This window comes from Argopecten irradians, chromosome 3 (genome assembly GCF_041381155.1).
Source record: "Argopecten irradians isolate NY chromosome 3, Ai_NY, whole genome shotgun sequence".
NCBI lineage: Eukaryota > Metazoa > Mollusca > Bivalvia > Pectinida > Pectinidae > Argopecten > Argopecten irradians.
In genome coordinates this window covers 36,609,017-36,621,053 of record NC_091136.1, presented here as the reverse complement: position 1 = coordinate 36,621,053, position 12,037 = coordinate 36,609,017, and the positions used below count along the sequence as shown (strand labels likewise).

The 12,037-nt window shown below is 32.7% G+C and overlaps 1 protein-coding gene across 5 annotated transcripts; it reads left to right on the top strand.

Moving 5' to 3' along the window:
* Positions 1–2: 2 nt before the first annotated feature.
* On the top strand, positions 3–10,628 carry LOC138318432 (probable splicing factor, arginine/serine-rich 6). Of its 5 annotated transcripts, XM_069260773.1 has the most exons (9): positions 64–153; positions 1,743–2,235; positions 2,493–2,628; positions 2,978–3,061; positions 3,555–3,610; positions 3,844–4,194; positions 5,374–5,409; positions 5,827–5,862; positions 8,033–10,628. In XM_069260773.1, the coding sequence occupies exons 3-9, from the start codon at positions 2,506–2,508 to the stop codon at positions 8,289–8,291; spliced, it is 945 nt and encodes a 314-aa protein (XP_069116874.1). In that variant the 5' UTR covers positions 64–153; positions 1,743–2,235; positions 2,493–2,505; the 3' UTR covers positions 8,292–10,628. The 5 variants fall into 5 exon arrangements, with proteins under 5 accessions (XP_069116875.1, XP_069116874.1, XP_069116877.1 ...); XM_069260774.1 differs by lacking the exon at positions 1,743–2,235 and having other exon boundaries at positions 3–153; XM_069260776.1 differs by lacking the exon at positions 5,374–5,409.
* Positions 10,629–12,037: the final 1,409 nt, after the last annotated feature.

The window sequence follows — 12,037 nt, the reverse complement described above, 5'->3', positions numbered from 1 at the left end:
CGTTGCTTTTGGAATAACCAATGAAATCTAACCTTTCATGAACAGGACAGGGCCAGCAATGACGTCACTTCCACTAATTGTCCGCCATTTTGGAAGCACGCTGTTCGGAATCGACTGAATTTAGTAAACTTTCATCTGAATTAGCATCATCAGGTTGGTATATGAGGTTCCAATGTCTGCTTTTTTCATCATCATACCATCAGTAATTATTTTAGAAATAAAAAAGAAAATATCGCTCTCTTATATGTTGCTATTTTACGATTTCTGATTTTGGTAACAATGCCGCAAGGCCCCTCCAGTGTTAGTACCGACCTACGACGCCGGCTTTTCAAAAAAGAAACATGATATAGGCCTAAGTTAAGTATGTGGTAACATATCGTGAATTCGTTTATTTAGAAAAAAATACGTTCGTAGAGTAAAACATTATATCTTGAACTTCTGATGTGAAAAGGCTATTTTAATATTAAATGGCACCCCGGTTCCCGACCGAATCAATGGTCCGAGCCATCATGGTCCAATATCGCCGGGAAATACGTATCGACTGGCAGAACAGCGTACTGTTTATAGAAAATGAAATGTTTTAGCCAGAAAACATACAGAGATGAAAAAAATATATAATATAATATTTCTGCTTTTTTTTACTAGTTTTTAGCTCTTCTTTATTTCAAGTCATCAGAATCTGTCTTGTCAATATTTCTTTATTTGAGGCATGTGCATTTCTTCTGTCACATCTTTATAGAATATACATTAATTTGCAATTTTATAGGGTTAATGTAAAGTCATCAGAAAATATATGATTCCATATCTTTGTTCTCCTTGCTGTGTGGGCATGTTGAATATGATTATAGATAATATTCCCTTTACCGATGCATTTTAGTTACTTCCGTTAAAGCTTTGATGCATTTGAATTGAAAGCCACATCAAAGCCGTTATATGAAAGAATATGTGAAAATCCGGTCAGAATCTTCCTCCGTTCCTTGTGTTCATACACAATAGCTAAAGATGTTGCGATAAAGCGTACATTTCGACAGGACACGTGTGACCGATAGAACCAAACAGAGGTAAGTCTTCAAGGATGGCTTTTATTCGATAAAAGTTGACGACAGAAAGCTAAATAATGAATTACATTGAATCAATTGCAAGTTTCAGGCTTGCCGACAGTACATTATGAGTAAATGAATTGTCCAGAAACCGTATTACGGAATTTCTGCATCTTGTTTTTTATGCCGTTAAATTTATAATGGTTTGTATACATGTATCATTGTTCAGCCGAAATTTTTGTCGCAACTGTTAATTCGTCGGTGTGAAAGCCGTTTGCCGTTGTTTCACATCGATTTATTTTTTCCCATGATATGCCGTTCATGTTTTAGTTCAGTGTGCTGTCCGTAACGTAATCGTACAAAGCGCTGCATACTGAAATCTTAGGCCGTTTTATTTTTAATTATTTTTTTTTTCTATAGAAAAGATCACTTACTGTTTATCATAACTGTTTAATAATATAAGTTTACATTTGATTTCTCTGTAAATTTTAAATCAAATTTTAGTTTATAAATTAATTCATGAATTTAAATGCATGCAAATTTTATTTTTAGACAGATTGCATTGTAAGATCAATTTGTATTTCTTCTGTGCAATAAAGTGTAAGATACTCAGTTTCTGTTACGCTGATTTAGTCTTTTTTCAATTGATTTGAAAATAAAACTAACTTTTTGTTTATTGATGTTGTTTTCTTTCTTTTCCAGGATGTATTGATGATGAAATCTGCACAGAAATGAAGGAGGAATGGTTTCCATTGAATCTACAGGATTACTTAATAAAACATGTTACTTACTGGGGTTTTAGTTTCATTGAAATGTCAATTTAATGAAATCATGATTTTTAAAAAATAAAAGACTGTCTTACAAAACTATGAAATAAATACATACTGTATGCATATTTTATGAACACAGAAAAAAATACAGATTCATAAACCATTGTTCACTAATGCATCCTATTTACATGTATATGTAAATCACCTTCAGTTTTGTCCAAAACAAGTTTCTCATGCATTTACATTATGTGTGACTGTATGGTATAAATTTGATCTTAAATGATATGAATTTTAACTTCATAAAAAGAATCAATTTCAATGCCTTTGTATTTAATAATAAAGTTAACATGAAATGAGGCTTATATTATGCCACGGTAAACAATTTTCACATCTATTAATGTTATTGTGAATATTGAAAACACATGGTAAGTATTTCTTTTTTACTGGATTCAGAATATTCTGGTAAATCCTTGAGAATGAAAATAACTTTTGTACTTTGAATGAAGAATAAATCTACTATAGTGCTTTGTCTTTTGAAAAATATAATTTTGTCATATTCTTAATAACGTGAAATTTAGATTTTATTCAAATCTTTGTGTGAAAGTGTTCTGTTCAAGTTTGATTAACCAGCAGTCCAGCACAACCATGTTTTATATCAACATGTACATATACTGTCTTTCAGATGGGCATAAAGGATGCCTCAAAAAATCTTCATCGGTAATTTGAGTGGAAGCACTGAATCGGAGGATATTCGTGTTCTCTTTGAGGCATATGGAAAAGTAACAGAATGCGATGTCCTCAAGAACTATGGATTTGTAGTGAGTATTAATTGTGGATAAAGTTGATATGCTATTTAAGTTAAAAATATTGATCCTTGACTGGCTCTCTGGGGTATAGGACTCCCCAAGATAATCTCTCTGTGGAATCTATTTCTACATATTTATTTCTACTTTCATCACATTAAAGTCAGATCTATACCAGTTTGCGTTCAAAACAAATTTACACATTATTGTATTATTATCTGCAGTCGATGATGGCACATGTAGTTCATTTTAACTTGGTATCAGGTAATAGTTCAGATTTTGCTGTGTGTTTAATTTCATTATATTAGATCATTGATATTAGGAATTTCTTTTTGGTCTTAATGTAATTTTTATTATGTTTTAGCATATGGCCAGTGAGTCTGAGGCTCGCATGGCGATTGCAGAGCTTGACGGAAGATCAGTCAAAGGGAGCCGTATTCGTGTAGAGGTATGTATCTGAACTAATAGTTAAAATAGATTAATCCTAATTGCTAATAATGCAATAAATTTCTTCACGCGCCCCATATGCAATTACAATGATGAAAGCTTCTAACATCAGTGGCATTTTTATGCAGACAACTTTATCACCATCCACTATATATCCCTCTTGCTACTTACTGACTACGTTTTCCTAATCCACTTTCACTCAATACCATATGCTTTCAGTCACATTGCTTTAATGGCAAATCTCTTAAGTTGATTAAGTAATCAGCTTTGGTACCATGTCATATATGTTTGAATGTTGAAGGGATGTAAAGCAAACAGCTTACATCCATACATACAACAAAGAATATCACAAAGTGTAAATGTTTAATGAATGGCTAAATTTATGTATGTGCTTTCAATTGATGAATAAAATGGTATTATTTAGTGTCTCTGAGTGATTGCTTTCATTTTAAGAAATGCATTTGCTAAAGAAGTTGTGACTAATTATTTTACAGCTTTCCACTGGCTCATCTAGAGGAGGAAGAGGTGGCCATGGAGGTGAAAGAGGGCGGTAAGATCTTCTGGTTTTGAAATATTTATAAAGATTGAAACATAGCCAATGAAAGAATAATCTTTATTCCACACTTGACAGTTACTTAAAAGATCTGCTACACACTGTCAAATATGAATTGTGTTTTTAAGCAATACTAATTCTACTATCATCAGTGATTCACCTGAAGAATATGCTAGAAAATGTTCAGCAAGAATTCATTTTTACATAATTTGGCCATTTACATTTTGCAGTGGCAGAGGTCGCGGTGGTGGTCCTATGAGAGGACGTGGTGGAGGAAGAGGTCGAGGATCAGACAGATACGCTGGTGAAGGACGTCCTCCACCGCCACCTCCAGAGTATGACCCTTACTACAGGCGACCAGCACCATATGACTATTATGACAGGCCATATGGAGCAGAGAGACCAAGAGCAGATGAGAGGCGGGCACCTCCACCTGATGATCGTTATATGAGGGATAGATACCACCCCTATGACAGAAGGCCACCTCCCCCAGACCCCTATGATAGGCCCTATGAGAGACCCAGGGCCCCTCCCTCAGATATCTATGGCAGGCCACCCCCAGATTATTACAGTAGACCCAGGTAAATAAGGTACCATTCAATCTATTATGTTTGATATTTCATATTTTGTTGATCTTGATTGTTTGGGGGATGTGGAGGGAAAACAACTTGGACAGGCCAGTAGTAAGAACATTGAAAATGGTGTGGTTGATTAAAATATTCCATCATTTTAAGATCTTGCATGTCGTGTCAATATTTACAGAATCCCAACTATTTGTTTTGTTCCCATTAATGGTGATGAAGCCCGAGTCCAAAGTGTTTGCTTCTCAATCCCTTGTTTCCATGTTGGATTTCAATTGTTTTTTGTTTTCATGATATGCAAAAGGCGTTCTGACAATTGAAATACATATTTAATTGAGTAAATGGATTCACATGATAGGCTCGGTATAATTTGCAAACCATAAATTATGTCTCGGTGTAAAGTGTATTGACTTTTAATTGTAATATTAAACAATAATTACATATAAAACTTTTAACTCTTATAAACTATTGTAACTGGATAAAATTTGATAATTTTAATGGGTATGTTTTATTGCTATATAGCTTATGTCCTAGAGCAACCCATTTCATTAGAATATGAAAATATTTTACATGATTAAGTAGTGATAACATTGTTACTAAATAGCAACGTTAACCAACTTAACCATTGATCGCTACATTGTTCTATGGTGGTTTTTTTTTTTTTTTTTAATTTTGCACGTTGTCGCAGATATTGGCGCTAGCTGCTCTTCAATTTCAGCGAGATATTTTAAAAGTTAAAAAAAAATCTAAATGTAAAATATGTTTTAATTTTGATTGCAAAAAAATATGATGTTGTATAAAAATGAAAATAATTGTCCGAGATAAATGATGTTCACAATAAAATTCTCATTATTAAGAAGAAGAAAAACAACAGCAAACCCATATACACTCGAAATTCTGGAAGCAACAACAAAATATTAGCAAAATCAAAACAATATGAACTGTAAACAATACAAAATTCCGGAAGCAACAACAAATATTAGCGAAATCAAAATAACATTAACTGTAAACAATGTTTATAATCAAGAATAAAAAAATCAACAAGGTGGTTTGATCAATAAATTGGATAACAAACAAAAAATTATGAAACAAAAGATTCAGTGTGAGAACAACAAAAAAATCAGCAAGGTGGTTTGATGAATAAGTTCGATTTGAAAGTAAGCTGTATTCTTCAAACAGGTATCCAGCAGATGACCCGTATTATCCAGAGGCCAGGTGAGACAAACATATTGTAATTATTCTTGACATTTTCTCTCCGTATGTAGTTATTAAATAAAAATTTAAAGTAAATTTCCATGAATTTTGATCTGAACATTTTCATAATTTTTGATCATGCATATGATTATGTTTTCAAGATTAAGCATACTTCTGCAAAATGATGACTATTTATAAAGTCATTAATTTCATGCACCCTGATTTGCAATGTGTTTTTTAATGAATTTAGTTTAGAATTGATAAGAAATGCTTTGTGTTGATGTAGTTCATCAAAGTGCAAGGAAATTTACTATTAGAAGTCATCAATAATGACAAACAAACAATCCTACAGAGTGATTGATATGAAAATTAATCTGGGCATGGTGGAAGTTTTTTTTTAAAGTGTGACATGTTAAATTGTGTGATGTTTCCACACAGGTACAGGTATGATGATCCATATTACAGTGAGAGCAGGTGAGCCATTTAATGCCCATTATTATTCTGGTGTTTGATGACTGTAAATCAGATTCAATTTCTTTTTACAGCCTTTACATCCATTCTGAAAATTATTGACTAAACAGATATGTCTCATTATTAAAACTTTACTTATTTTAACAAATATGATGAAAGGTTCGGATAGAGCAGAAATATACCTAACAAATCTTTCAAAGATCTGGTCTGGGTTTTTTTTCCATCTATGTATTCCAGAAATGTTTATTTCCAATAATACTTATATTGCTCAGGAACAATTAGAATACGACTGCGGTTGATTTTCTTATTCTTAGCTTATTTACTTTCGGATTATACATATTGAAGATGAAAGTGCCAAGAAGAATAATCAAGATAAAATATCTAATACTAGTTATAGCCTTTAGCCAATGTTCTCTATATGAAAATTGAAAGTTCAGTAGTTACTAAGAGTGTATTTATTATTAAGTTTGAACTCTTGACAAAAGCTTCTTCCCCTCAGTTTTGCCATACACAGAAACCCAATTTATTATTGCGAAATCAACATCTGCCACCTTATTCACAGTTATCATTATGTTGCACAACGTGTTGCTAGATTAGTCTGGTAGACAGGGTATGAATATGAACATTTTACTGATTTGCAACTGCTTCATTTAAGATATTTTGTCATCAAGTGACAGTATTCAACTATAATATCATTTGTAGTTAAATAATGCATCTTATGATGTTTCCTGTGATTACTTATTAATTGGAACACACCTTTTGAACATTTATTGAATGTTAAGTGCAAGGATAAAAATCTTTTTTGAATGTGATTTTCAACAAAAATCTCTTAATTTAATTATTGGCTTTGGGTGCATGCTTTTAAAATTCAAATTCAATATTGAAGGGTATTTTGCGACATCTTAATATATGTACTGGTACTACCACTTTGAAAATAATTTGATGTGATTTTCTTGAAACTCATAATATACCATTAATTTCTATTAATGTTTCAAACATGATGTTAGATGCTCTCTCAAATTATAATTTGATTGATGTAGGTATGCAGGTTTAAAAACAATATGGGGACAAATTAAATGCAAACCCTGATTTAGATAAATTCAGAATATGGTAATTACTTTAGATCAGAATGTTTGTAATGGATATAAGCTCATTCTGCCCTCACTTATCCACTCCCTGGTACTTTATTGTTCTTCTTTGTATGCATACTTTAGGTTCGGAAAAAAAAAAGATTAAACTTTCCATACCATGTATGTAAATAAACTAGATTATTATTGAATGACAGTTAAAGATAATTTTTAGTTGTGTGATTTACATTAATGATTTGCACAGTCATCTTAGAATTAAATTTTTTTCTAAGGTTTAATATGTAGATGGGAAAGAAGTTAAAATGTTTGCATGACTATTTTACGTGTAATTGTGAACTGCATGTAATTGGAGGTGTGTGGTTTTGTTAATATATCAAAGTTATCATTTGTTCTTGTTAAGTCAAGGATAGATACATAGATAGTCCATACATCAAATAGAATGTAGTAATTCGCAGAAGTGGCAGAAAATGTAGGGGAAAATCAATGTACAGAAATACCAATGAACACCATACTTGGTGAAAAGAAAAAAATAAATAGTATTGATTAAGCCATTTTATTGATTGGATTTAGTTTTGTGAGTTAGTGTCAGTCAGCTAACAAGTTCAACCTTGGACCTTAAAAAATCTTAAAACAAATAAGAATTGTTTCTGTAGATCAGATGATTGGCCCCAACCTTTTGTTTCAGTTTTATTTAAAGAGCAATCCCAATCAAGTTAATATGAAATAACCACAAACTGTACATGAATATAAGCTGCAATATCTACTCGGATCCACTTGCTTTGATATTGATTGCATCTAATTTCAACTAATATGTATACAAAGAATTTATGCTTATGCTAAAAACTATAAAAGGTATACCTGGTATATAGGTATAGCATAGGAATAGAAATAATTTTTGTGATTGTTTGGTACAATGTAAGTGGAAAATCATTTGTAAAATACATGTGCTTACTGTGTGTTTGAAATGTCCATAGACCTTTGTTCATGTGTGTGACTCTATAACAACTCTAATTTCAACTGATTGAAATACCAAATGACATCTAACTAATCACTGACAAAAACTCATTGTGTTCTTGTTTTGACAGATACCCTCCTCCCCCAGAAGAACGGGCAGAGGCACCACCTCCTTCCCATCCTCCAAGGAGCAGTGACTACTATAACGGATATCCACCTGATTATGAAAATGGACATGAATCTTCCAGCGCATCTGCTGCACAGAGTTATTATGATAGATTTTACAAAACTCTTCCCGCACGTCCAGGATACCCCAAACAAGCAGCAAAACCTGGCCAGCAGAAAGAGGATGATCAGAGTTTCCTTCAGACAGAACCAATTTTCTTTTGATCATGAAATTTAGCAGTATTTACATGTTAAGACATGCACATTCATTTTATCCCACCACAAGAACTCATTTTAATTTTCGATTGATAATAGAAAAAAAGTTGAAAGCTTACCTTCTCAAACGTTTATGCCATTTGCCAATTGAGCAAATAGAGAATAGGAGAAAAGCTATTATTATTTTCTTTATGTAGAGGTTTTCACTTATGATTTAGGATGGTTTAGTACTATTTTAGTTTTTAAAATCTGTGAAGTATTTTTTATGAAATTGTTCCTGCATCAAAACAATTTGGCGGATGATTAATGTAAGAGAGATCAACCACGCTCGGTGGAAGTGATGCCAAATGGCCAGATTCTATGTATTGGTTGTTTACAAGTAGTCCAGATTTTGATGATGATAACTTGTTATAACCACTGTAGCACTAGCACTTGTCAAGCCATACCAATATATCATATCAATAGAAACTTTTTTGTTTGTTTAAAGGAAACTTGCTGCTTTAGATTGTAACAATTCATGGGAGTTTTAAAATTGTAAATCTGAATTTTGCACTGTTTGCAATAGAACTGCGTCAATTTCACTTTATTTTCCCCCAAATTTAGGATGCAGTAATTGTCTTTGTGGTAAAATTAATTTCAAATGTATGCTTAACCATAATGTTTAAGTTATATTGTTCAGCTTAACGTGTAGAAACATGTAGTGTTGGTCTTCATACAATCCATCACAGGGGTACATATATTATTTTGCACAAGAAGAGGTCATTGTTTAAAGGACTAGAAGTGAATGTGTGTGTGCGTGTATTTAATATCAGAACAAAAGGATATTACTGGATATATGTACTTGAATGGTTGTCTTTGTGACAGAAATCTCAGTTGTTTCCATTTCATATTTCTTGTATGTGTTCCTTCTTTTAAACAATAAGTGACTGACAATCATGTGGTTAAAAAGTAACAAATATGGTCAATATTCTGTTTTTGCATATTTTATATTACAGAATTATCTGCTCTTTGGTTAGGTTTCGATTGTTATACCATTTGTTTGTGTTGGTTAGGAGGGGATAGAAAAACATCATAATGTTCACGAACACATGATTTCACTATCAATATCTACCCAAAACTTCAGATAACTCTGTGTATACAAAAACGGAACAAGTGATGAACAACTCGGAATGTACCCTTAAAAGATGTTAATTCTATCACATAGCAAATGTCCTTGACCTTATGTACATGAATGTAAGTTTGTCATATATAATCACTCATCATCATCATGTGTGAAGAATACTGACCTTTTCTAGTATATCATTTTCATTGTACATCATTCGAGTATTTAAAACAATATTTAAGATTGCATATCGGGTATTTTTTCTACTCCCTCAAAGAAACCAAAATTAATATTTCACTGTTGTGTTATGTAAATGTACTGAACTCCCAAATACTTTTAGGATAATCTTGTGAAATGATTCAGTGCCAAGATACACAAAACTCCATATCTTTGGTATTCAGTGGCCCATATCAGCTTGTTTAATTGTTAGATGAAAATTTAATTTTTTTCTTCTGATTTGACAGTTCCTGTTCTGTATAAATGTTGTGTCATTTACGTAGGAATCATTTGTATGTAGTCATAAAAATCCTTGTTGGATGTAAATAATTACATATTGTCACAATTCTGTGTATGTTATTGAGTTCTTCCAATCTTTATTGTCCATTTAAGTTGAGTTTTACTGGAGATATAATGACACTATTAAAGCTTTACTGAAGTTTAATCGTGTAGCAGTCTAAAGAGACAGTATTAGTGTGTATTCTGTCTGTTACAGAGTTATCTACCCTTGTGGATATGTGTGGATTGTGATCTCATGTGCCTGTGAGATTAACGTCATATGTTTTCTGTAAAAATGATATAATTTTTGCATTAAAACTATAAATGACGCAACAATCAATACCTACTCCCAAATACAGATAACTCTGCAGTATGCATAGACTTAAGGTACAGGTGGACAGTCAGGATATATCTCGTAACTTCACATACACTGTTTATGGGACCGTAAAGGAGGGGTCTGCTTGAAGAATATTAGGAAGGAGGATAGGAGACATGTACCTTATCACCGGTTATTTTTGTGGGTTGTAAAAATTCACTGTTGTTACATTAGTATCTTCTATTGTCAACTTATTATAAGATGTATGTAATCTATGTTTTTAAGTGTATGAACAATAACACAATCTGCCAAAAATAACCAGTCATAGGGTATACTACTTCATAGTTTACATTTTTTGTCCCTTATATCATTGTCATCAATTTTAAAATCATTTGAGTACCTTGTATAATAAATGTTTTGTAAGAAAAACAAATCTAAGTTGTTGATTTTTAGACCACGGAGCTAAATGCTAGTGATGGCATATTGCATTCAAAGACAATTACTGTTTGTCATCACCGCACATGCCTGAAGGGACATTCCTGCATTTAGAACGGACTTTAGGTGTCATAATTAAACCAAAATGGAAACGTGTTTATTTTCCAGTAAAGTAAAATCTGCACATAACTTGACATTGATACATTTAGGCTAACTGAAAGTTCTTGAATGAGTCCTTATCCCAACATTATGTTTAGAATTCCAAACAGTTTCCTTGCGGCCAAAAATGAAGGAAAGTCCCCTTGTTTTCTGTGAACAATAGAACTTGGTCAATTTAAATGAATTTTTATGAAACTTTGAGGTATGTTGGTAAAGTGTTCCCGTGCTTGAAAAGAGGATTGAATCTGAAAAAATTGACACAAAATTGGACAAGGTTCCATATTAAGTAGAAAACCAAACTAAAGACACGAAGCAAACAGCACTCCTTAAATAAATTATGTTACACTTTCAAAGTTCAATATTTTCTTTATACAGCACGTAAAGCACCAGGATTTCGTATCCAAAAAGCCTACAGTCATATATTTCATATTTTGATTAAAGAAATCTATGTAATCTTAGCAACGATTTTCACAAAAGACACATTTTTATCCCACCATCAGATTGTGGGCTATTAAATCGCCTTCGCTCCTTGGTCCGTCCGTTAACAATTCTTGTTACCACTATTTACTGAAGGAATCTTCTTTAAATTTCATATGTAGGTTCCCCTTGGACCCTAGTTGTTATTGTTACATTTTGGGACAGAGCAGTCAACAAGATGGCCGACCGGCCGTCATCTTGGATTTTGACAGTTAAAGTTTGTTGCCGCTTTTTCTGAGTACAGAAGGGATCTTTCTCAAATTTCAAATGTAGGTTTACCTAGAGCCCTAGTTGTGCGTATTGCATTTTATGACCGATCAGTCAACATGATGGCCGTCAGGCATCCATCTTGGATTTTGATTGTTAAAGTTTGTTACCGCTATTTCTCAAAAAGCACTAAAGGGATCTTACTCAAATTCCCTTTGCAGGTTCCCTAGGGCCTTTGTTTTGCATATTGCAATTTCGGACCGATCCTTGAAAAAGATGGCCGGTAGGCCACCATCTTAAATTTTATTAACTGAAGTTTGTTACCGCTATTTCATAGAAAGCACTGAAGTTTCAAATTTTATATGTATATTCCCATAGGGCCCTAGTTGTGCATATTACATTTTGGGGCCGATCGTTGAACAAGATGTCCGACAGGTCTCCATCTTAGAATTTGATAGTTGAAGTTTCTTACCGCTCTTTCATAGAAAATACTGAAGGAATCTGGTTCAAATTTTATATGTAACTTCTGGGACCCTAATTGTGCATATTGCATTTTGGGACCGA